Source organism: Perissodus microlepis, chromosome 5, assembly GCF_051167445.1.
Source record: "Perissodus microlepis isolate ML-2025 ecotype Zambia chromosome 5, ASM5116744v1, whole genome shotgun sequence".
In the NCBI taxonomy this organism is placed as follows: Eukaryota; Metazoa; Chordata; class Actinopteri; order Cichliformes; family Cichlidae; genus Perissodus; species Perissodus microlepis.
Window position 1 is genome coordinate 13,926,738 of NC_140465.1, and position 25,841 is coordinate 13,952,578.

The 25,841-nt window shown below is 41.2% G+C and overlaps 1 protein-coding gene across 6 annotated transcripts in view; it reads left to right on the plus strand.

Annotated features, from left to right (window-relative positions):
* The window catches only part of kif21b (kinesin family member 21B), a 66,723-nt gene extending 40,882 nt beyond the window's left edge, over nt 1-25,841 (plus strand). For 4 of the 6 annotated variants that reach the window (XM_084928030.1, XM_084928032.1, XM_084928031.1 and 1 more), the window contains exons 27-35: nt 3,160-3,198; nt 6,579-6,715; nt 6,998-7,178; nt 7,425-7,589; nt 8,212-8,329; nt 8,416-8,586; nt 14,074-14,273; nt 15,556-15,692; nt 19,312-25,841. In XM_084928030.1, coding sequence (XP_084784156.1) covers nt 3,160-3,198; nt 6,579-6,715; nt 6,998-7,178; nt 7,425-7,589; nt 8,212-8,329; nt 8,416-8,586; nt 14,074-14,273; nt 15,556-15,655 — 1,111 coding nt within the window. In that variant the 3' untranslated portion in view covers nt 15,656-15,692; nt 19,312-25,841. The remainder of the gene's footprint in view (nt 1-3,159; nt 3,199-6,578; nt 6,716-6,997; nt 7,179-7,424; nt 7,590-8,211; nt 8,330-8,415; nt 8,587-14,073; nt 14,274-15,555; nt 15,693-19,311) is intronic. The other 2 variants (XM_084928035.1, XM_084928034.1) reach the window with 2 other exon arrangements.

Here is a 25,841-nt window from a genome sequence, read left to right on the forward strand (position 1 = left end):
AAACTTGTGGCTCCACAAGTATAATTATAACGTAACATAGACTATATCGATATAAAGGATATTGTCACATCTTATATCTCGTATGAAAATATATCGATATTTTTTTAAAAACTCGATATATCGCCCAGCCCTAGCGTGTGGGTACTGATTATCCAGAGCAGGGGTAGGTAAATGAGATGGCTGTTGTCATTCTTAGGATTTTTCCTACTTGGAATGGGAGATGTTTTTGTTTAGGGTCTTAATAAGCTACCCAAAGCTTTGATTTCAGCACATCAGTAGATTGCTGATGTTGTAGTCACATAATTTAAGTTTGCTCAGTCAATACTGGAACTTTGGGACAGAGGCTGAAAAAAGTTCCCATTTGATATGTTGTCAGGTATTCTGATTGTACTGTACACCTGTGCACACAGTTGCGGTTGAACACAAAAGGCAAATTGAGTGGGCTCATTGTTTAATCTAGTTTTGTTGTACTGCTTTGTGAAACGTAATCTAGGCATTGCTGAGATTATTGCAAACAATCCATCTGGAGCCAGTTTGTTGGCATTCCTTGTATAGACATTGTGTTGTATTTTCACATACACGATTCCTGGGAAAAATCATTTGGACCGTGTCTGCAATAATCCTGTGTCATATCTAATACACAGTAATAGTTAGTGTTCTTTACTCTGTTTGGTTTAGACAAATGTGCTGCTCGAGTACTTTTGTAAAAAACTCTCTGAGGACTTTAACCAAACGTTCACAACTACGGTGACCTGCATGGTTAAATAAAGGTTACGCTGACTAACCATACCATCTTGTTGCTCAGTGGTAGTCCAGCTTCGGCAGCACATCGTACGTACAGTGTTTAACAAATTTGTTAGACCCTCTGTCATAAAAACAAGAAAACCCAAATAAATCTGTTTAAAACTAAAAATTACCGAACGCACTGAACTGAATTACTGTTTTTATATCCACATGGGACTTCTCTGGGAAATGAGTAATTAATCAAGTATGACGTTCAACCACTAAAACTAATTATTCAGGAATGTAAGTAAACAACAGCAACTTTGCATCTTAATCACAAAATAATAATGCGCTTGTCTAGTTTTTCTGCTTTTTTAATATAAAACAATAAATCTGGAAAATCTTAGATAGCAGCAATAATTATATTATGGTGGTATAATTTTCATTTTGATTAAAGAGCTTGAGCATACTGGTGGCTTAACCATTACAGAATCATAAAATATGATTTTGGTAAAAACCAGTACTGTTAATTTAGCATAAACTTTACAATTGATGGTGGTCTAATAAATGTGTTGAGCACTGGAGATCTTTTAGGCTTAAAATCAGCGGTTATATAAATCAATGAAAATGTTTTCTTTCTATAGCGCTTTAATTCAATAGCTGTCGTTCATATTGAAACATTTTTTACTGTGTTTAGGTGTGATAGACAGGAATATATACTGGCACTAGTTTTGATGGGAAAAATGTGTTTGGAAGTTATGTGTGTGGTTTTGTTGCTTCTTGTTTAAAAGCAAGCAGTGGGTGCAACACTTAGCAGAGGTCTACTGTTTGAAATCTACATTTGATTGACATCACTCACACTTTCTCTGTCACTTAATTTCTCATCTCGGACACACATTTACAGCTTAATCCAGCAATATATACATAAAACAAACCCATTAAAATGTGAGATGTGATTTTGACTGGACTATATTGTGTTTCTGTTCTTTCACGTTTGAGTAGACTGGTTGCCCAAGAGACTGGGATCAAGTGTTTGACACTGATTTGAAAGACAAATGAGGATGAGGAATTTCAGCCAGAGTTTCCTTGTCGTGTCTTGGATAAAGAGGCTTTGAATCGAATTCACTTTACTTTTGCATGCTCCATAATCAATAAATTTTAAAAGTATTTTAAAGGGAGTCAAATCGCTCTGTGCTAATAGCCACTACAGCTGGCAGTAAATGCCAAGAACGGGAAGATTTGCCATCACCTTTAAACACCGCTGTTCCCTCCGGACATATCCAGAACTTTCTGTTTTATTATTTCATGCTAAGAGTGAAAAGCCCGGGCCCTCTTAGTGAGAAACCAGAGGCTATAAAATATTTACAATATAATAACACTTTTATTGCATTGTTACACACATATCATTATTTCCCTTTAAGCTCTTTGGGAGGTGTGGGTGTGGCCTGGAAATTTGTTTCCCTTATTGTCTAGTCAACTGGATTTTCCCTTCTGTTAACTCTGTTTGCCATCCCTGATGCCTTTTCTGTACTAATTAGCTAAATGTGGCAGGAAAGAGTGGATTTAGGAGGACACACTGACATCATACTATAGTCATGCGTAGAGGACAGGACAAGTGTAATCTTTGCGTATGACTATCCTGGCGTCAGTGCTTCCTCCTTGACTGTCTTTCGTTTTCTTTCAGGTTCTTTGTTCACACAGATACTTTCATATTCGGGGAAAGTCACTTATTTGCTTTCTTGGTTCGCATTACGCGACAAGATTGCTACCTCTAGCATGTCCGTACACTGAATATTTAGTCACAGCCAGTAGCTGTTAGCCAGACTGCTAGCCATTGGAAACAGCTAGCTCACTGTCACCGCTAAGTCTCATTAATCTGGACATTACTATATATCTTGTTTGTTTAATTCATACAAAACATAATCTTATTAATCTCAAGTGTCTTGAGATTTATTATTGTTTGCAGTATTTTTTAAGAGGTGCTTTAGAGGTGTTGGTAGACAAAAGTTGCCCTTCAAGACTATGCTAAGCTATTAGCTGCTAGTAGTAATCCAACTGCGAGACTCAGAGAGGTATTAGTCTTTACATCCTGACACGTGGTGCGAAAGTGAATACTTTTTTCCCCAAACATGAAACAGTTTCTTTAAAGCTTTCTGTGCAGACACTGGTCAAACAGTAAAGCCTGTTCAGTGATTGTCTTTGTGAAACAGCACCTTTCATGGAGAACCACGTGATAATCGCAGAGCAAGCTTTACTGTTGACCAAGCTTTCCTGTCAGTTTGCTCATTGCTTTATATCTAAAATCCCTTCCACTAGTCACGCCTCTCCTTTTTAACCCTTTGCCAGTAACCCTTCTGTCTTTTCTTAGCGTGATTAACCCTTTCCTCTTCCCACCTTGCCCTCCCTCCCTCTCCCTTGCTCCTCTTCTGCCTCTAGGTCGGATGACAGCGACTCCTCGCTCTCAGAGGTGCTCAGGTAGAGGAACCGTATCTGTCTCTCTCTCACTCTCTGTTTTCCCATTTGCCTGTTGACTCACTCGGTGTCATCTCCTCTCCACCAGTCGTCAGCGCCTCACCTGGCCTCTTCATCTCCACCTTCATATTCCATCGGTTGTGCATGTTTTAACCGCAGACCACTTCTCTCGACCCACCCAGGCTTTTCCATCGCTGTGATCTTGCATTTGTGGTCACACGAGTGAACCACACCACTTTTTTTTCAGGCTGAAGAAACTGGTGGAAATTAAAGTAATTACTCCTCTTAATGGTCTCCATGGTCAGCCACTTGGTAAATGCAGTCTTGTTAAAGGACAGAGGATTGATAACATATGAGTTAAATGAATATTTGAACATCTACTTAATAGACACTCATGCATTAATTGCGTAGCTGGACTCTGCAGTCATTCAGCAACGTTTAACTATAAGAGTGAAAGCTGAAGCGTAGCAATGGCAATTCATGTTTTTACAGGGCTTTTTGTCCCGACCTAATTCTTAACCTAAGGAGCCCAGTTTGCCAGCTAACCAGAAGCTCTTTATACAGATCTAACACAGTATTTATAATAATTAAAAATAACTTTGATCAAACTTTAGATGTGTTTGTGCTGGTTTTGCGTATGACAGTATTCATTCTTTCTTAGACAAAACAAAGCACACCATTTTGAATTTTAACAGATTTAAGTAAGCAGTTGCTAGAAGTGGCTTCCTGTTTAGCTGCAAATCAAATAAGCATCCATCCATTTTCTTCAGCTTATCCAATTCAAGGTCAGGGGTGGGGTGGGGGGTGGGGTTGTTTGAGCCAATCCCAGCTGTCATGGGGTGAGTGGCGGAAAGACCACCAGTTCATCACAGGGCTAATACAGAGAGACAGGCAGTCATTTACACTCACATTCACACTTATGGCCAGTTTAGTGTCACCAGTTAACCTAACCTCCTGCATGTCTTTGGAAGCTGGAGTGTCTCACACAGGTAGAAACTGCAAACGCCACACAAAAAGCTCTTTACTGGCTGGTGGATTCAAACCAAGGACCTTCTTGCCACCTTGTGTCCCAACAAAAAAACATATCTCCTAAAACGTCAATTAATTTCATTAAGACAAACACATGGGCCTATATATAGTTTTTATCGGGCATCTGTATTCCTTTTAGTCACACACACAAATAGATGCTCCTCTCACCAGGACCCTTCTGTCTTTTTTTCTGTGCACTGCAGAGAGTACCCCCCCCTCGCATGTTTTCATTAGTGCTGGTCTCTTGGGTCTTGGCCCTGCAACATCCATTAGCAGTTCTTCCATGCTGCATAACACACTATAGCACACGATGATATCTTCCATGTATGCTGATAGAACTGAAACAATTTCTGCTATTTGGAGCATTGCAGTGCCATCAGAAATAGAGTGCTGCTCGTGCAGCGTGTGCCGTACGTCCTTTTTCGAGGAAAACGAGCGAGCCAAAGAGAGAGACCGAAGAAAATATCCAGACTAATCAACTAATGCTATATGCTTTGTTTTAATTTATTGTCAGGTCACCAAAGTAGCTCGGTTAAGCTAAGATTCTATTAAGAAAGGAAATAAATAGTGTTTCTGGTAATTACTTTAGATTAATTTCCATTTTAATCACAGAAAATAGAACATGAAGACTTTAATCAGGCAAAATAATGGGCTAAAATTAGCAAGGTTTATTTAACTAAAACCCCTTTAAAAATAAATATATGAAACATACATATTTAATCCCTTCCTCTCTTCCCCATATATTAAACATGGATTGCTTTTCTTCTTCTTTGTAAACTCAAACCAGTCACCAGTTTTCTGACATCACCTTTTCAAAAGGAACTGAAGTTGAAGAGAAATGGGTGGGGCTGACTGTGTTTGCACCATAAAGCTGCTGTCACAGTCTGACTTTATATCTGTATTCCTAATCAGACTAATGCTGTCGCCTTGTCACACCTCACCGCTCACCCACATGTGTCACATAGCCCTTTTTCCTGGGCCCCAAAAGGGCATTGGCTCTGGCACTGCGGAGAGTCAGTTCCCGTCTGAGCGATGGAGAATGGACTCTGCATGTGGTGCTGCTGACGTCTCGGTGTGGTGGGGTTTATTTTTGAGTTCCGGGCTGCTGTGGAGTTGGTCTTCCAGGCTGTGGCTGCTGTCATCAATTATTTTGAGCTTCTTGTGTGCAGTTTCTTTTTTTTGTTTCTTTGGGGAGGTGAAATTTGGCAGACGTGCATGCGGCTTCTTTTTACTTGCTGATGAATGAGACTTTTGACTTTGGTTGGCGTTCTGAAACACTGTAACAGACATACCAAGTATGATTTGCGGTTTCACTTTTGATTTGACTTGTGTATTTATTTGTGTGTGTGTTGTCATGCTGGACATGAGCATCCGTGCTGTGAAACAGAAGATGAGCATGTTGTCACCCTTGACAAGTTTGAAGCACACCCTTCTGTATTTTGCTCACTCCGTGCAGAAACAAATCTGTCCTGAGTTTTGTGTGCAGTGTTAGATATTCTTTTCTCTCCTCACATCCTCCGGCTCCTCTTCAGTGTTTTGCCTCTTACTTCACCCTCTCTCTCTCTCTTTCACACACACACACACACACACACACACACACACACACACACACACACACACACACACACACACACACACACACACACACATACAAACGCACACTAACCACCACTTGTGAAGCCCATCGGGGACCAATTTTCCCACAGCTCTCCCTCTTCTTCTCACCCGCTCCCTGCTCTGTCTCACTCCGCTGACTGCTCTCCAGGCACTCTGGGACCCTGGCCTGTCAGTGGGACATAGATTGGGATGGTGAGGGGAAGCAGAGGTCCAAGCTAGAGAGACTGAGTGCACATAATATAGAGGAGACTGTGTGCACATAACTGTGTGTGTGCATGTGTGTGTGAGGGAAAGAGAAAGAGGAGTTGAATAAGAAAGCAGCTCTTACTGCTGTAGAGCCTTAATTGGGCTGCTCAACAACAAAAAGAAAAGAGGGAGGGGAAAGTGAGATGGAGCGGGCGGGCTAACTCCATCAGGAAAGTGTGTCTACTTGTTTAACTGATACGGTGTGGGCATAAATCTGTTTACAGACACATTTTGGGTGAGACATCTCACCTCTTAAAGTAGGCCATTAAGTTGTAGGATGAAGGCCCCTGCACCTGAAGTGATGGAAACACAATTGTGTGCGTAGTTTATCCGAGCGCTTTCAGTGAGCAATGTATGGGTTTGTATTGCTTCTGTATAGTCAACAAAAAAAATGCATGTTTGTGGTCAGCCTGTGCTTTGCAAACCTAAATCTTGCTGGTTGATTGATTTTGGAACCACTCTGACACTTTCTGTGTGTTTGTGAACCGTAGGGGTGTGATCAGTCCCATCGGGGGTGTGAAGGGGGGTCGAACTGCACCCCTGCAATGTGTTTCTGTAGCCGAGGGCCACTCAAAGCCAGTGCTGTGTGTGGACGCTACAGACGAGCTGCTCTTCACTGGATCTAAAGGTAAACACATCGCTAAAACAGCAGCGTTGGAGTGTTTCCTTTGAAATGCATTTTACAGAGCTTATCAGTTGAAATTGATTCCTCCCATCTATAAACCAATTAAACTGAAAATGTGCCATTCTAAGTAAACTGTTACTGTAGGAGTTGAGCAAATGTTTCTGCGATGCTTCGTAATTTTGTTTAACAGAGTGAGAGGAGGAAGGGATTTTATTACAGTCTGACAAATAGTTGGACTGACTAGTGGACTGTTTGTAATGCGTTTGACTTTCTCCCCTCTTCCAGATCGCACCTGCAAGATGTGGAACCTGGTAACAGGTCAGGAGATCGTCACCCTCAAAGGCCACCCAAACAATGTCGTGTCTGTCAAATACTGCCCCTCCTCCTGTCTGGTGTTCTCTGTGTCCACCTCCTACATCAAGGTGTGGGACATCCGCGACGCGGCCAAGTGCATCCGGACGCTCACGTAAGTTTCATGCAGGAAACCCATCGGGTGGAAAAGTTTAGAGCTTTTTCCCGAATTCCCTTGCTTGGAGAGATTTAATGGAAGTGATTTTAAAAGGCCTTTTTTTTTCTTTTTCTGCTCAGCGATGTGCCTCCAGTTGAAGAAATATGACAAGCTAAAGTAGAGGAAATGACAACTGCTGATTGCACTTACTTCTCTGATTCTTGTGTTTTTTTCCACCTTTCTTCTTCCTCTTCATCCCCACAGCTCTTCAGGGCAGGTGGTTTCAGGTGATGCGTGCGCCGGCACCACCACCCGCACAATTACCTTTGCTCAGGGCGAGTGTCAGATCAACCAGATAGCTCTCAACCCGTCAGGATCAGTGCTCTATGCTGCTGCTGGAAACACTGTTCGCATCTGGGACCTCAACAGGTACATTTGTTGATGATCTAATCCGTTAATACATTATTATATTCATTGATCTACTCATCAAGTTACTGCTTAAAGACTCTGTGAGTCATTCATGCGAGCTTCATCTATGCACTTAATTTCTTTACTGCCCACTATTCACTTATTGCATGTTAATAAGCCAGCGAGCTGATTAACATTTGATAGAAGAGCTTCAAAAAGGCTGACAAGAGATTTAAAAAGACGGCAAAAAAAAAAGCAGTGCTGAGGATATGAAGCGTGATCACGAGCATGTTTTCTACCAGGAATCATTCCTGGGATCCTGTGGAAGCATCTCTCTCTCCTCAGTTTTTATGCTTCTAGAGGGAAATTATTAACAGATTGGACCAGACAGTTTACGCTGAGGGGCTCAGAACCATTTAATGATGCATAAGAACCCCCCAGAAATGAAAAATGAATGTATTAAACATTTCATTTCTGCCCATGGCTTTGCCGCGTCTCTGCAGCTTTACTTCACTTGTGAGAGAGAAACTGGAATTATTCAGCGACACCTCAAAGTTCGCTCAAATGATGAATTTCACAGACCTTTGTTTCACCTTGTTTTGGTTTCTGCTTGTTGTGTTTGTGTATTTCGGTTTGTGTGTAGGATGCAAGCGATGGGGAAGCTGACAGGCCACATCGGCTCTGTCATGTGTCTCACTGTGGGGCAGTCTCTGCTGGGCAAAGATCAAGTAATCACTGGCTCCAAAGATCATTATGTCAAGGTACAGCCTATTCTTAATCTATCTGAATATCATTGTCTGTCACCTGATAAATCAAAGATACAAACAAATGTTTCCTTTCCTGTCAGGTGTTTGACGTGGCAGAGGGAACTCTGGGAAACGTAGGTCCAGCTCATAACTTTGAGCCTCCACATTATGACGGCATCGAGTGTTTGGCTGTGCAGGGAGACGTGCTGTTCAGTGGATCGAGAGACAACGGCATCAAGAAATGGGAACTGGAGCAACAGGAGCTCACACAGGTGTGTGGATGCTTGCATCTCTGTGTTACAGGAGGGGTCTGTGCAGACCTCGATCACTATTCTGAGAACATAACCAACACTCGCTGTGGGTTATTAAAAAACAGGGCTTCATGTGGCAGATGTATTGATTCCCACACACTATGCAAGGTTAGTAGGTCTGAGTGAACAGGAACAAGACTTATTTTATATTCAAGCGAGCGCAGAATTCGTACATCACATTTAAAGAATACCTCCTTGACTGCACATCATCGTAAAATCCTCATGAAATGTGGTACGAACCTGCCTGTGAGGCTTTTACTTCACGATGTCTTGACCGTTATTATCTGCAGGGCAAAGTCAATCTTTCTGCAAAGTGTAAGGAGTGCAGATGGAACGCGGCACAGTGCTCTGGTAGATAATTGCCCTCTGATCCTCTCTGTCAGCAGTGAAGGCAGTTTTAATGAATCGGTTCTCTGGCGAACAAGTGCAGATTAACAGGAAACAAATTAACAAGTCCATTATCCAAAATGTCACAAATTATTTTTCCTGTTACTTTGTTTATTATTTTAAAAGGAAATTATTCCAGTTGCTCATGTGGTTTAGTGTTAATTGCCATGTGGTCGAGTCCTGATGTTCATATGTGGTGCCAGTTAATAGAAAAATATTAATTCGGGGACCTTTTTTTTGTTTTGCATCTTGTGTCCCTGCTTTTGTTTTTGGTTTTTTTTGGAGCCAAAACAAACATCCTCTGGCATTAACATCAGCACAGAAACTGTGCGCTGGGAGCTTCATAGTATGGGTTTCCATGGCTGAGCAGCTCCTGTAGGTGTGTAATAATATAGTGTAGGAGCATCTATCCATATTAATGCATAGTTTGACAACCGTCCTTAAATCCATGAAAAATGATGACAAAAAAGATACTTTAAATGATGGCAAATATTTGGAAATAATCAATCTCAAACCTTTGAATTTCTTCTTGTCCTGTTACTTATTTTCTTATCTTCTTATCTTGTCCTGATTCTTATTTGTAGTCATATTATAAACATTTCTCAGAGAATACTTCCCTTGGAGCCGGAGTACCAACTGGCATTTTCCTTATTGATCCCTGTAATTGCGACGTGTCTATCGAGACCGAAGCTCATACATCAGCTTCTGGAGGCGGACACACCGGCGACACAAACGAACATTTTCTGGCCCACTTTGGTAGAGACTGTACCCACCCAACCCCCCGCCCCAGTTATCCGACACTAGCACAATAGTGACTGAAGGGCTGTGTTTCCTGTTCAGTCAGTGAACAGCTCCCTGCCAGCGCAGTTCTCCTTCGCGTCTTTACCCACTCTGTGCAGAGTGTCACCATGTGTAATGTGGCAGGAAAGCACTGTGTCAACATTAGGGTGTAAGAGCTCACACGCATCACAGCCGCAGGTAACAAGGAGGAGAGTCAGTGTGTGCGTCTGTGTGCGTTTGGTTGTGTGTTTATATGCAATTGCTGATTTCTGCAGTGTCTCCTGTGTAGCCCCTGTTGCCTGCATACGTTAATAATGCATAATAATCCACCTCGTGGGTGGATGTGGCTCATTTACATGCATAGTAATTTGCATATGAAGCTGCACTTTCTAAAGTTTAGCAACAGTGCTGTTTAGCCTTTGTTTGTCCAAATTGACAAAACAAGAACACAAGATATTATTTTTCCTTTCAAAGGCTGAATTAAATCAGCTCAGTCTTTGCTGTGGTCTGTGGCTTATGACCCTAACCTCATTTATGAAGCAGCCAACAGGATCCGTTTTACAGCCTTCCTAACTCAGTATTCTCTGTCTAATTATGTAATGGGATCAAACTGTGGCTCGGGGTATAATAGAATATATTACAGTAGAGTCTGAAACTGCACTTCCTTCAGGACTTCTGCTCTGAGCCTTGCTGCTCTGACCCCTCTGTTAAAATGCCGACGCTATAGAGTTTTTTCCTAGAGGGATATGTGAAGCAATTTGTTCATAATCACTATAAACTGTAGTTTAGCGATTCCCTCTGGCTTGATAAATAGCTTAATATACCTTCTGAAAAACAATTTCAAGCGTGCATGGTTTTTTTTATGACTTTATCAACCTGCTTATGCCGTGGATGTCGGAGAGAGCTGTTGCTCTCTTGAGATGTTGGCCGGCATTAACGCTTACGGTGTGCATATGAAAAAAGTGAGTACATCCAATATAAATTGTTGGCTTTATTGGCATATTTACATAGGGAAACACTGGATCCTCATTGAAACAAAGCCTACAGACAAAGCTGACACACTTAAAGATAAATGTGAGGAAGAAGATAACTTTTTCAATGTTTTATTCCACAAAGTTGTAAATGGGGGTAATATCATACTGTGAGATATTAAGTGTACCCTTGGCCTCAGAAGCTGGTACTGCAACCCGTTAGCAGTAATAACTTCTTGTAAATGTTTTGCATAACAGTCTAGCAATTTCTGACATTGACTGACTACTTCACCGTGCAAGTTCACTCAGCAGCAGCAGCATCTTTGTGGGTTTTCTTATATGTAAAGCCTGCTTTAAATCGAGCCCCTATAACATTTCAGTGGAATTCAAACCAGGGCTTGATTATGCTGTTGAAAGGGTCACTTCTGGTTCAAGCTACTTTCAGATGGCCTAACATTATCTCCAAGTACTCTTTATAAGATGCAGAATTTAAAGTTGAATTAATGGCGTCTTGTTCCCCAGCTTCTAAGGCTGAAAATGGAACGCTTTGCTCTGTCTGTTCACTGGCAAACTGAGTTTTTCTCGAATGTGGTTTTTGGCATCAAAGGCATTTTCTTGCAAAGCCGCCCATCCATCCATTCATCCATTCGCTTCCGCTCATCTTTTACAGGGTCACGGGGGGGGGCTGGAGCCTATCCCAGCTGTCATAGGGCAAGAGGCGGGGTACACCCTGGACAGGGCTAACACATAGAGACACAGACAACCATTCGCACTCACATTCACTCACAGATTCACACCTATGGGCAATTTAGATTGACCAATTAACCTATCCCCGCAAAGCCGCCCATTCAAGTTTAATTTGTTGAATCTGATTATAGACACTGACTGTAACCTGGACTATTCTTTCACACCAACAAATGCAAGAGTTACCTGCAGATCCAGTGATAAGGGCTGGAGGTCACAATTGGCAGGGCCAGCAGGTTCTGTACACATTTTATTATTCCCTCAAAATCGACGTTATTTGCAGAGAGCTTTTTTTGGAGGTCTTTTTGAATTCTTTGACAGAGTCATGGACATCCACCTTTTTTGGAGGCCTGAGAAGGCCCTTTAGTACTTGGCATTGTGACACCACACACTTAAACAGCACAGCGATTACTAGGCCTTAAACCAGGTGTAGATAGCCTCCATTTGTCATTATGTAAATAGATTGTAATCTTTGGTAGCCCTGAAACTTCAATATTTAAAAATGTATTTAAGTTTTTGATGAAAGTACTTTAGTGCTTCTTTTCCTTGAGTACCTTTATGTAAGGTAGCTTTTCAACAAAAATCAGCTGCTGGCTTGCAGGTATGTCAGTAAAACACAACTTCACTCATCTAAAGTCAAAATATAAAGTCCATGTGAGGACATATGGTCTCAGGAGGATATGAGAGATTTCTCTTTTTGCTTTCAAATTACATTGCCCATGTGCAACTTCCATACTGTTATCGTTTATTAAACTTTTCTGGCATTAAACACCTTTTTCAGATCGTCTGTTGCAGGTTTTAATTCAAGGTTGTGATACTGTGATCATAAGTTTAGCTTTTTTTGTATCGATCATTAGCTGGAACCTGTAAAGTCCATTAATATTATAGAAAGAATAATAGAATGATTACGCAGCCAGACATATTTATTAAACAGATGTTGCCAGAGTAGGATCCTTCCTATATACAGCTGATTATTGTTAGTGTTACACTTTACACATCTGTGAGGGTCAGCTTGGATCCATTTGCGTTGACGTACTATAAATTTCACCATCAGAGGGTGAACACAAGGCTCCATGTGAAATTCCACGTCTGCTTTTATTTTTTTGTGACCTGGGGATACTGTACTTGAGAAGGCTGTCTGAGTATAATCCTTATGTGTGAGCACCATGGGCGGGTGTTCAGGTTCTTTCTGTCCTCTGTTAACATCTTTGTCTGCTAGCAGGCAATGTAACCAAACACAGTTTTCATCCAACAGTTACTATGTCTTGCTGTTTTAAACACACACCTATGTTTATTCAAAGCGATGTGAACTCTGCAGTAGATTATGTGGTACAGAGGAAATTATAGCTATTTGGATAATTTCCCTCCTAACATTGAAATCTCTCCCAGCTCGGACTATTTTTCAGTAGTAGTTTGTGATTTGCAGGTCTGCTGTAGCATAAATTAACCTTATTTTTAATGGTGAATTGCGTTCCTGCAGAGTAAGAAAAAGGGGAATAAAATATGTTCTGTTTTAAATTGTGCATCTTTTTCGACACATGCCAACCAGCCATATACATTTATAAGTAACTGCTAGTACAAATTAGAGAAGTAGAACAGACAAAAAAAACCCTCCACCAAAACTAACCTGATGGGAACAAAAGTAAGGAGTGACTTTAGAAGAGTGCGCTGTTGTTTTGATTAAAAGCATATCTGAAAAATGCACGAAAATAACATTAATGTCAGAAGCAAATAAAACAGGCAAAAGCAGATTAACATAATAAAAGTTATCCTCCTGTGCAGGTGTTCCACTCTTCAGAGCTAAATTAATCTGCAGCCCAGTAGGCTGAGATAAACAGAATAAAAAAGGAAAACAACAGCAAAGCCAAAGCTTAGGTAATAATAAAAGTTTAATAAAGTCCTGCACAAAATCCAAATAGCGTTTTTGAATATTTCACCTACTTTTAAGAAAAAATAATTTACAAGGTTTAATATCTCCCCTCTGCTAAGATATGGTTCATTATGTTCTTCATTGTTTCCCTTTATTTCATAAATAAATGCAATAAAAAAAAAAACAAGTGTCCATTTAGATGCTCTTTGTCACAATACAAAAATAAATTCTGGAGCGTGCTCTTGAAATGAATACAATTAATATCATTCTGACAGTTTCTGCATTTTTGTAATGTCAGTGGGGTTATCTTAGCAAACATGAAACAGATATTCCACATTCAGCTCGTACATTGCGCTGCCTTTGTGAAATACTGAATGCGCAGACACACGCGCTAAGAATAACTACGTAATTGAGTCTAAATACAGTCTCTTATTGAGTCTCTCAACCATACATGTTCTTATATGTTGCCTAGCAACAACGCTGTACCCTTTTCCATTAAAAAAAAAATCCTGTTTTACTGTTGATAATTTCTATCCATTAAACACCAAGCACTTAGCATACTTTATCGAACTTACTTTATAGAACACGGTGACCCAGATGTCTTACAAACATACCGGCTGTAAAACCACTGGATTCATTTTTAATGCAATCCTATCTTTCTTTAACTCCCAACATCTCTTTGCTTTGAATTCACAGCAAATCCCAAACGCCCACAAGGACTGGGTGTGTGCTCTTGCATATGTACCAGGAAGGCCCATGCTGCTGAGCGGCTGCCGCGGCGGCATGCTGAAAGTGTGGAATGTCGACAACTTCACTCCCATTGGAGAGATCAGAGGTCACGAGAGCCCCATTAATGCCATATGTACCAACTCAAGACAGATCTTTACTGCTTCCAGGTAAATTTCATTTAAAACTGTTCCCTCTCATAGTACTGTAACTCCATCAAAGTGTCTAAATACATTGATTAGACATAATGTTATGACCACCTGCCTAAAATTGTGTTGGTTCCCATTTTACTGCCAAAACAGCTCTGATCTGTCAAGGCACAAACTCCACTAGACCCCTGATGGTGTGTTGTGGTATCTGGCACCAAGATGTTAGCCCCAGATCCTTTAAGTCCTGTAGGTTTGCCAGGTGGAGCCTTCATGGGTCGGACTTGTCTGTCTAGCACATCCTGGAGATGATTGATTGATTGGATTGAGATCTGGGGAATTTTGGTGCCAGATGAACACTTCAAATTGGTTCTTGTGCTCCTCAAACCGTTGTTGAACAATTTTTACTTTGTGGCAGGGCGCGATATGCTCCTGGAAAGAGGCCACAGGGAATACTTTTTCTCATGTACCCATTGTTGGGGGTCAGACCTGACTGGTCTGCAGCTATGCAGCCCCATTTACAACAAACTGTGATGCAACATGTTATCTGACACCGTTCCATTTGAACCAGTATTAACTTTTGGCCATTAGAGTTACAGTAGCTCCTCACATATGTATATTTAAAGTTTGCATTATTCACTATAGCAAACTCACCCTGCTGTCTATAATAGTGCTCAGCATGTGCATTAATTTTACCCTTTTGTAATGACCGTGATCTAAACTCACTACAAGGGTTGTTGACAGTAAGAGCAACTGAAGGGTGAGTCTATTAAAAGCATGGATGGGGTGTGGAGGTTGGGAACCAGGGAGCGTAGTGCTTACAATTGAATTTTATAAACTAGTGGAGAGTAAAATGTTTGCCCTTTGCCAAAAATGTTTTTCTCAGTGAAATTCTAAATCATGCTGACTTTATCTCAGGCAGTAATCCGCAGATATGTGTCAGCAGTGAGAAGGTCATACTCCATCCTATTTTTGGCCAGATTTGTTCTGTTGAGCTCGCAGCGGCATCAGACAAAGATAATGCTTATTTACTTGTAAGTGTGTGATGCAGTGAGACATTTTGTGGTTTCCTCAGTCTGCTGGTTTTTATTTATTTTGTTCACTCCTCATTCAGCTGTTGGGCTTTCGCTTGAGATCGACTAACTTCCCTTCACTTCTTATCCTCGTCTTTAATCTCGCTGTTTCTCGGTCACCTTCTCTGCGGGTCACGTTTGGTCTCTCAAACCGCCTTCCTCCTCTCCTCCCTTGTTCTTCACCCCTTCCCTTCCTCCTGCCCCTCTGCTTTTCCCCGTTCTGTCAAACCCAGTGACTGCAGGGTGAAGCTGTGGAACTATGTGCCAGGCTTGACCCCGTGTCTTCCTCGACGGGTCCTGGCCATCAAGGGCCGAGCCACCAGCCTCCCATGATTGCCTGTTCTCTGCTCACCAATCCTTCCCTCCTCTGGTATCGTCTTAACTTACTTCCTCTTTCTTCTCCTTGCCTTTTTTCTTTTCCCTACTATGAATTTTCTTACGTGGGTGACACAAATTTGTATCTCTTTGCTTTTCTGTTTCGTATCATACCCTTTTCTCTTTTTTCTATTTATTTATTTTTTTGTTGGTGTTTTTGTTGTGCCGGTCTGTTTGGCTCAGTTTGTAATCTGATCGTGGTTAATGGTTTGATTGCGGACCCCTTCTTCCACGAAGACAAACAGCTTCATCTCGACTGGAAGCAGCTCACAGCTCTGTTCTGAATCTGTCATTTGTGTGTGTGTGTGTGTGTGTGTGTCTGTGGGTGCTACTATTAAAAATGACTATTTTGACATTTAGTTACATAGTTGCTTCAGTGAGATTTGAAGATGAGAAAATCAATGCCACCGTATATTTGTTTAATCAATAATGGGCAGTATTTCTGCCGGTGTTCAGCAAACCTGGCTGTCTTCAGGGTCCGTCCAGGCTGCGGGGGAGATTTTAAGATGAGAATTGTTTTATTTATTTAGACATAAGCTGCAACTGTGAGTGTATTCATAAAGAGGTAAAAGAGAACAAGGGAAATGGTATAGTTGTTCAACTTGAGACTTTCTTTGATGACAGCAAGCTGAGCCGAAGATGGTAAGATTTTCATTTAGCGTGAGCAGGATGGACAGGATTAGGCTGAGCAGTTTGGAGATAGAGTTAGAGACTCAAGGCTGGTTTTGACATGTGCAGTGGAGGGATAGTGGATATATTGGACCAAGGATGCTGAATATAGAGTTGCCATGTTGCAGAAAAAGAGGAAGATTACAGAGGAGGTTCATGTATGTAGTTAAGGATGACATGGAGAGGGTTGAAGTGGCAGAAGAGGATGCTAGAGAAAAGGTGAGATGGCAGTAGACAATCTCCTGTGGCGGAGCAGTCAAAAGAAGAAGAAGAAGACCTTCAGTTATTGAGTTTATATCCCTTGCGGAAACCCTGCAATTAAGATAAGTTAACTAATTGGTGCTGGTTGGTGGTTTTTGGTACCTATGGGCTAAGCTGGGTTCTGGCTTTCTGGCTACAGATATTTAGTGCAGTCTTGTGACTGAAGACGTCCTATTTCATAGAAGTGTTTGAGAAAATTACCCTGAGGCTAAAGTGATCTCAGTCATCAGTGAACACTTCCATAATGATCCCTCAATCTATACCTGCATATTCATTTTGTGAGCTACAACCTCAGAGTAGAAAATAAAACAGGCTTTAGTTTGGAAAAAGCTCCATGTAGTGCTGTGAAAAACTAAATTCATCCCATGATTCGCTAGATTATAGCAGCAGTAACTGTATGACTTTATCAGTCTTTTGCAACACTTTTATTCTTTTCTTTTTCAGCCATTCTGTTGTAGATTTGCTGCGGTGCTTGAGGCCATCTGTCGCACACAGGGAAGTCCACTCCTGGGAAGATTGGCGCTCTGTTAACACACCAAAAAACTGCCAAAGTTTCTGCTTTTATAGGAGTGCTCACACTTGCTCATGATCAATTAAACCAAGTGCATTTGATTAGCAGTACCTGATTTCTATTTGCCTTCTTAAGTCCTGTGGAAGCAGTAAGGCTGTAGTTAATGCTGTGAAAACTTTACATTTCAGAGAACTGTAAGATGGTCAAAAATGATCAAGTCAACACTTCAAAAACGCTACTTTGTGACCAGTGGGTGACATCACAGCACTACGTCAATCTTATGTATACCGTCTATAGCTTAAAAAATCCACCCAGTCTCTTTCGCTTACCTTTACCAGGGTTTCCAAAAAGTTGATTCTGTTCATCTGGACGTAGCGTTTTGTGGGAGAAACGTTTCGTCACTCATCCAAGTGACTTCTTCAGTCTCAGCTGACTGCAAGTTTCCCCAATCTTATAAACAGTACATTTGCATAATGACTGAAACCAGCCCAGTGAAGGAACAATGGGCTGGGAGGTCGGTTCCTTAATCTTAATTATGCAAATTCTCATGACCATTGATCAACAACCACTGACCAAAACCCACTGATCAATGGCCATGAGTACCATTCACAGAGAGTTGGGGAATGGCTGCAATCACAGCATTGTAAGATGGCGAAAGATGTACCGTTATGCCCCCTCCTCGATTCAGAGATGGTCTTTCCCTTTTCACGTAAATCTCCTTGACTCCGCGCTGAAATCAGCGTTCCTCCCTGTCCAGGATGTGTACATCCTCATTGAAAGAGTGTCCACTGGCCTGTAGGTGTAAATAGACTGCAGAGTCCTAGCCTGACGAGGTAGCTCTTCTGTGTTGTGCCATCCGCTTCGCCAGAGGTTGTTTGGTTTCCCCGATGTATAAATTCTGGCAATCCTCCTGGCACTTAACAGCGTACACTATGTTACTCTGTTTGCGTCGGGGGACCCGATCCTTGGGGTGGACCAGTTTTTGGCGCAGCGTGTTTTGGGGTTTGAAAGCCACAGAGACCCGGTGTTTAGAAAAAATGCGTCTCAATTGCTCCGATACTCCTGATACATACGGGATCACTACAGGTTTTCGCTTGGGCAGCGGTTGTCCTTCTCTCCTGGATCGCCTGGAGCTTTCTTTAGGTGCCTTTCCAGCTTTGACAAACGTCCAGCTGGGATAACCACATTTACTCAGGGCCTTCTTGATGTGATGTTCTTCTGCTTCCCTGGCTGCTGTGTCTGTGGGGATGGTGTTCGCTCTGTGTTGTAGCGTCCTAATGACACCCAGTTTGTGCTCCAGTGGATGATGAGAGTCAAACCTTAGATACTGATCCGTATGTGTAGGTTTACGGTACACGTCAGCTTTTAGATGTCCCCCATTCCTGATGGAAATCTCACAGTCAGCTGCAGTCAGCTGAGACTGAAGAAGTCACTTGGATTAGTGACGAAACGTTTCTCCCACAAAACGCTACGTCCAGATGAACAGAATCAACTTTTTGGAGATTTACTTCCCTGGATGATTGAGAATGCATCAAGACGTTTACCAGGGTTGCGCGAGAGGCTGAAGCCTATGCCTGCTGCCATGGAGCGAGCAGCGGGGTAGACTTTGGACAGTTCGCCAATGTGACGCAGGGCTAACAGAGACAGACAGACAACCATTCACACTCACATTAACACAAATTAATTAAAAACAAAATCCCCCCAAAAAACAATTAACGATCAGTCTTATGAGCAACATATATGTGTAGTGTCAATTGAAACTGCGATGTTGTTCTGTGCGTTACCTAATTGACTAATACTAAGTGGACCTGAACGGTGAGAATGAGCAAGAGGAACTGTGAAAATGAATCTGCACGGTTAGCAGAGTAACAGTGATGCTGTGGGCGGGTTAATTGGATTTACTTGTTGCAGAGTTATGAACCTGCTCCTAAACTTTGGGTTGGAGGGGTGTTTTTACTATGACACCATGTGGAAGGGTCTTTAATGAAGTCTGTGTGTGTGTGTTCGAAGTGCTCTTTGAAGTTCGTGTCTTTGTGTTGTGTCTGATGTACAATGACTTGTTTTGAAAGCAGGAGTGCCTGATTGATGTTCTGTTATTTTCTCCCCTTTGTTGTGTTCACCTTGATTTTCGACTGTTCATTATCCCACCTTTTCTCTCTCTCTTCGTCTCCAGCGACAAGACGGTGAAGATCTGGCTGTCAAAGGTGTGGAGGAAGAGGTGAGAACCGGCGGGACGGCGGTTCCTTTGTCAGCCATTTTTCCACAACTTGAGCCACTGATCTGTGACCTGCTCGCTCCTACCACAGAAATGTGACACTGAAATCACAGTTTCCAAGGCGATCGGAGTGTCTTTTTTTGTCCTTCTTTGTCACAAGGCAACACGACAAAGCCGAGGTGAAATATGTAGTCAAAAGAAAAAGTCTTTGCCTTTCAGATTTTTTTTTTTACTGCCAATTTGAAAGTGCCATTCAAATGTGGTGCTACTTGGAAAAGATAAACAGCATCGTGCCTGGCTGTGTGTGTGCATCAGGCAAAAAGGGATTCTCTCCTGACATGAAAACTACTGCAACTTGGTGTCAAATAAATGAAAAAGTGTCCTTCTGTTCCTTCAAACAGTGAGCTGGACCTGCTCAGAGACATGTGTATTCATGCATCTGTTGTTTGAAAATTAAGACACAGCCTGAATTTAAAAAAAACAAAAAAAAAACCCAAGAGGGATGCTAAAGAACTGAGACCTGTGTTCATCCATTCGGGAGCGTTGTGGCTGTTCGGATGCTGAACACAAGTGGACAATCATACTGTGTGTTCACAGCAGTGGATCAACAGACTATCTTGGAAATACCATCACTTAGTCTTTTGCTTTTGACTGTGTTTTCTCCCTTTACGATCAACTTCCTCTCACTATCTTAGTGGAACTTTATTGTTTTTCATTTTTGTAATATCTTGTGTTAATTTATTATTTTCCCTACCTCAGTTGTTTTGGACTTACAGTATGAGGTGGGAGTGAACATTTTTACGGGTCTCCGTGTACAAAAACACCTGGTGCTCCACATATTGAAGTCTTTTTTTCTTTAATGCTCTGAGTAGCTCCAGGTCTCTGTGTGGATTTGTCCTCTGTGGGTCTCGGGTTATCAGACTGTCTGGCTGCTGACCTTGCAAATAGGAAACACGTCCAGTAGCACAACCGAGGTAGCACTGGTCCTGGAGGACCCAAACAGACTTTATTATCTGCTCTGTGAAGTGCTAACTGCGGCAAAAATAAGAAACACCCCTGCAGATGCACACGACACAAACAGAAGACGCTCCTCACACGTTCTTGAGTGCCGCATCGAGGGCAGAGAGCCAGATCATTATCCAAACCAACCTTCAGTGTGTGTGGCTCATACCTGCCATTTATCCTCGACGCAAAGCATAATAGGAGCGCTACTCGTTTCCCCCGGCCTTTTTTCCTGCTCCACTCTGATCTTTGAGGTTAGTAAGAGTGTCAGACTGACCAGCCTTACTGAGGAGTCCACCTCTTTCCCAGCTACTTCTCCAGGAAGCCAATTTAATTAGAGGTCTCGCAGCTCTCACCAGCTTTTCAGGCAAGATTACTTGGGTGAAAGTAGGTCATAACTGAGAGGGATTTATTATTAACATCCCAATTTTCTTCCACCCACTATTTGCTGCTATACTTACAGACAGGAATAAACTTCCTGTACCTGTGCACTGATGTACAAATCTGTTTATGTGGCAGATTATGTGTGTGGGCAGCACATACGTATGCACAAACTGTGGACATACACAAATAGACGATTTCAGAGGATGTTTCGGTTATCCATCTTGCCTGATAGGTCCTGGCGTCCCTCACTGTGTTGATTTAGTGTCTCTTTAATGAAACGGATTCAGCACTGCCATGTTCCACTGAGACAAACGTACACGTCCATACACATCGACGGGTGACAGCGACTCTTTAAAGTCATTTAAAAATCTCCTTTGTTTTTTTTTGTCTGACACCTCTGATTTATAATCCTTAAAATGGCAAGCATTCACATCTGTTTATGAACTTTTCCTGTACTGCTCCAAAATGACGAGAGCTTCTTTTAACACATAGATGTCTTACCGTTCAATTACAAAAAAACAGCAACACACAATTCACAGTCTCTTAGTATTACAGCTAAGCTTCGTTCAGTTAGGCAATATCACTCGGTTTTGTTAAAAAAAAAAAAATATTGGTGATTCAGTGCACTTTTCCTTATAAAAGACCAAGAGACATACAGTATGTAGTTGAGTTAAGTGATGCTGGGATCATAAAACAGTGTTCACGTTCAAAAGTGTGCTGAGAGTATGAAGTGCTTTCAGCAGGCTTTCGATCAACTCTGCTCTGATACGTGAGTATGTTCTGCTGCTGTTTCATGTGTCCAACATGAGTTTGAAGCTGCTTACACTCCAAAAACAATGACATGCAGAAGTTTGAGCACCCCCTTTAAAAATGTCTGTTACTGCCAATGGCTTGGCAAGTAATGTTTGCAAAATTTTTATTTTAGCGTTTTTTTGCAAAAAAGGTTTCCCTAGCCACTGGCTTAAACATAAGACCGAAGCTCGATTTATTGACTTGAGTATTTATTTTTTTTATCCAACCAACTGAGCACTCAAAGCGCTTTCTACAAGTTTCATTCAGAAAATTCACTTTCTACCACTGACACAGAGTCGCACTCCAGTGGCACATTGTGGCTAACTTCAGTATCTTGGCCAGGGCTTTCCCGGCACGTGGACTGAAGGAGTCAGGGATCGAGCCACTGACTTTCTGATTGGTAGACAGCCCACTTTACCACCTGAACTCTCCCCAGACGTCTTTGTACACTGTGACCGCAAACTTCTGTTCTGACTTCATCAGTCCACCAGACTTCTTTTTAGGACTTCTAGACCTCAACTTAACCATCCATCGTTCCTTTTAACCACCATCTCTTATTTATGTTTACTAACTGACCGCCTCCTCAAAAACACTTTCCTATCTTCTTATAGCTGTTGCTGTGTGGGCATCAATTATTTACATTTTTAGAGTGCTAGGCAGCTGCTGAAGGAGGACAGCGACTGCTCTAGTGTTGGAGCTTGAGTATTTGCAAAGCCTTTAATAATTTGCATCATTATCAAGCCACGGCCCAAACGACAGAACTAAGGTCTGAGATCTCAGATCTCTTGGGATGCTCAAACTTTTGCGTGCCACTGTATCGGGTTTTGGAGTTCTTTTTTTTAGGTGGGGAGGTTGTAATGAATGCAAACATTTTTATGGGGTCAGTATGATGAAGCATTCTTGGGTGTTATTTTTGCTATGATTAGAAACTCAGGTAAAGGTTAAAGGATAATATTAGTCATAACTTGACCCTGTGAATTTAGCTAGCTTTTTGAATCAAACAAATGCCTTGTTTGACAGATTTTTTTACTTTGAGAAAAATGGTACTGTCAGTCTGTAAAATAGCCATTTTCATGTTTTGATTTTGCATCTGATTCCCTTTACTTGTTATCTTTGTACTGTGCTTTTGTGTACAGAGCGTACACAGTTAAGATAGCATCTTCCCAATTTGGCCAAAGAAGAAGATGTGCACTGAATTTTGACCATAAATATGTACAAAATAGGGTATTTGTATAGTAGTTTGAATATAAAACTGGACTGAGTGTTGAAAAATGTGATCAGTGGGGTAATTAAACTCCCAAACTAACAAGTTGTATACTTTGACTCCACCGTACACGATGTATTTATCTGTGCCAATTAGCCAAACTGACCCTACTCACCAGGTTGGTGATGTGTTTCACATGGTAATAATGCTGAGAAAGGATTTAGCTCTTTTTTCAAAACATCTCCATATTTCTATTTAATGCTAGGATCTTGTAGTTCTGTAGCTTTAGGCACTCTCTGTGGTGCCCTGTGCTTGTACATTTTCTGAACGATGCAGATGGTGCTGATCAGAAGTCCAGAAACACCTTTGGGGGGGAGGGGTAATTTAAATGATGTACACCTGAATTAAAATCTCCTAAATGTCTGAATTTGGACTTGTTGACTGTTAATGCGTCACGCAAAAGATGCAATACAAAAATGATGACTCTGCATAAAATCTACTCAGAGAGTTATTATAAACATGCAGAAGCAATAAACTATCATCTGACCTTGGATCAGCCCAACCTTGAGTTGCCCCAAACTCTGAGACTTGTACTTCAGCATCACTTCATTACTTGACGATGTGTAAATAGTTGTGCCAATTCCTTTTCACGTATTACAGAGGAGATGCCGTTGAGATTAAGCGTCACTCCTTTCTCATTGGCTGGCTTCAGCTGAATCTCTGATAGCTAGATTTATTCATACTTTGAAAATGAACACAAGGCTGTTTTGCAGCTATGTAATTAAGCCATGTTTTAGACTCAGTTTACAAAGAAAAGCTCCAGCCATGAAAAACATACTGAAAAGAGGACATCCATTTAGATCTGTAGTAGGGGTAGAAATGAGTAATAATAATGTTTCTGCTGATATATTATGTAAGATAATAATTCAGTCATAAAAAAGACAGATCCCTGTTGTCCCTTTTTTTTATAATCATGGGAAGAAGAAGTTGTAGATTTTTATAGCTCCAGCTGATATGTTGCTTAATCTGTAAAACCCATTAATCTGTAATCAATAGGAATCTTCCTAAAGACTAATTTTGCTAGTAAGTTAGATGAGATAAAATAATAACATTGGCCAGACATATTTTGTGTGGAGCTATATGAAACCGTTAATCATGTTTAATTGTTATCAGTTAGTATTTTAAATTTACTTATCTGTATAGCACTTTCTGCCATGTATAATGTTGCAAAAACAAAAAGTATTTTGCAGTGGTGGCTAACCTTTGGCTAACCTTAGCAGGGCTAGCTACAGTAGCGTTGGGCTCTTGCTAGCGTCCACATCCCAGTGCACAATATCGTTGCACATCACGTCAGATGCCTGGTTACATTCCAGTTTATCCTGACAAAGCTGACATACAGTCTCTCTTAATTTAGTTTTTTAAAATTCTGCACAACAGCACTGGCTAGCATGGTTAGCACCAGATGCCACGGTGGCGCAGCAAGTTCTTTGAACCAGTTATTGCCGTTGTACATTAAGAAAAAAAGGACAATACATTTAACTGACTAGCATTTCTAGCACTGATTAGCAAGAGCAGCAATATTTAAATGTCTAGTCGACTAGTTGCACATCTTGTTAAACATTAAATATCCAAAAGCAGTACCCCCAGTGTTAGTTAAAAAAGCAAAGCTGCAAACAACAAAACAAGCGCTCACACAACCATTTGCTGAGCCCCACTACAAGTTAGTGTTGGTACATGTTCACAGTTTATATTGATAGCTGTGGAAATCCACAGCTATATATAAGGACATACTTGGACAGGCGTCACAGTGGTTTGATTTATTTTTATCTATTCTTGCAAGGTCATTTTCTTTTGCTGCAGAAAATGTAACAAAAACCCAGTGAGCAAATCTGATGCTCTTTAAAACAGGTTTCAGTGCTCATTTCCCTCCAAACCAAATAAAGATGAGGGCAGAGCTGCTTTTGTTACTCTTTGCTCTCATTGCTGTAGTTGTTCCAGTTCTGAACAGGTATTTTTGTAATGTAGCCCTACACAATGTGAAATTGTCATTTGCTTTAGGAAATAATGCTAAGGTACTTCTGTGGGTGGTAAACTGCTTACTTGCTACTGTCATTTACTTCTGTAAAGGATAAAATAGACAGTGCTACTATTATTATCTCTTTACACAGGATATTGATCACAGTAGAGGCCCGTTCACAATGTTTTAGCATGTTTACAAATCCAAATTCGCTTTTTCTTATTACATTTTTGAAACTATGACTTGGTCTATTGCTGTTTTGGTGGTGGGGCTTAGCAAATGGTGAATTGACTGAATACAAAATATAAATCTATTAGTTTTCACAGGCAAGAAAATTCAACATAGGACTACAGAACAGATTGGAGAGTCAAGCTGCCAGTCAGACCAATCGTGTGATTACCACCTTTAGCCCTTTGTTTCCAGCCCAGCCGTCTTATGACTGTATGGGGGAAAAAAAAACTTAAGTAGTCAGTCTCTCAGCATTAGCCTCATGCCTCAGCCAACAGGCCTTACTGCCTTATCAAACAGAAGGTGCACGTAGGACATTGATAATCATTCGCCAAATATCCTGAATCTCTGATGACTGTAGATTGTCCTACAGATTGTGGAATTCTGTTCTTAGTGAGTCACCGTCTCTGCTCGCTTTATCATTATGGCTGAAAAAGACTTTCAACTTTGCCTCAGGCTGCTGAGAGGATAGGATCGTGTCTAGGCACAATCAAGAGGGCACTTTACGGCTCTGCTGCTTGCCAGTGAATCTCTATCACACACCAACACGCGTCTCCTCTTCAGCGGCTCGAGTGCTTTTTTTTCTCCAGGTGTGTGTAGCATGGTAACACAATATGTGGCAGTGTCTGTGAAAAATGTACTTATGGGACATTCATGCAGGGTCAAAGGTCATGTGTGCCTTTTATTGCACAGACTACTCCCTCTTAAATGACTGTAAATATCTGTACTTTTTTTTTTTTTATATATGATAATGTGCATGCAACCAACCCATGTAAAATAGGTTTGAACTGTAAATAATGTAAATAAATATTTAAAGAAGGATCCAGTGTTTCCTCAAGACAATAAATCAGTTCAAAACAA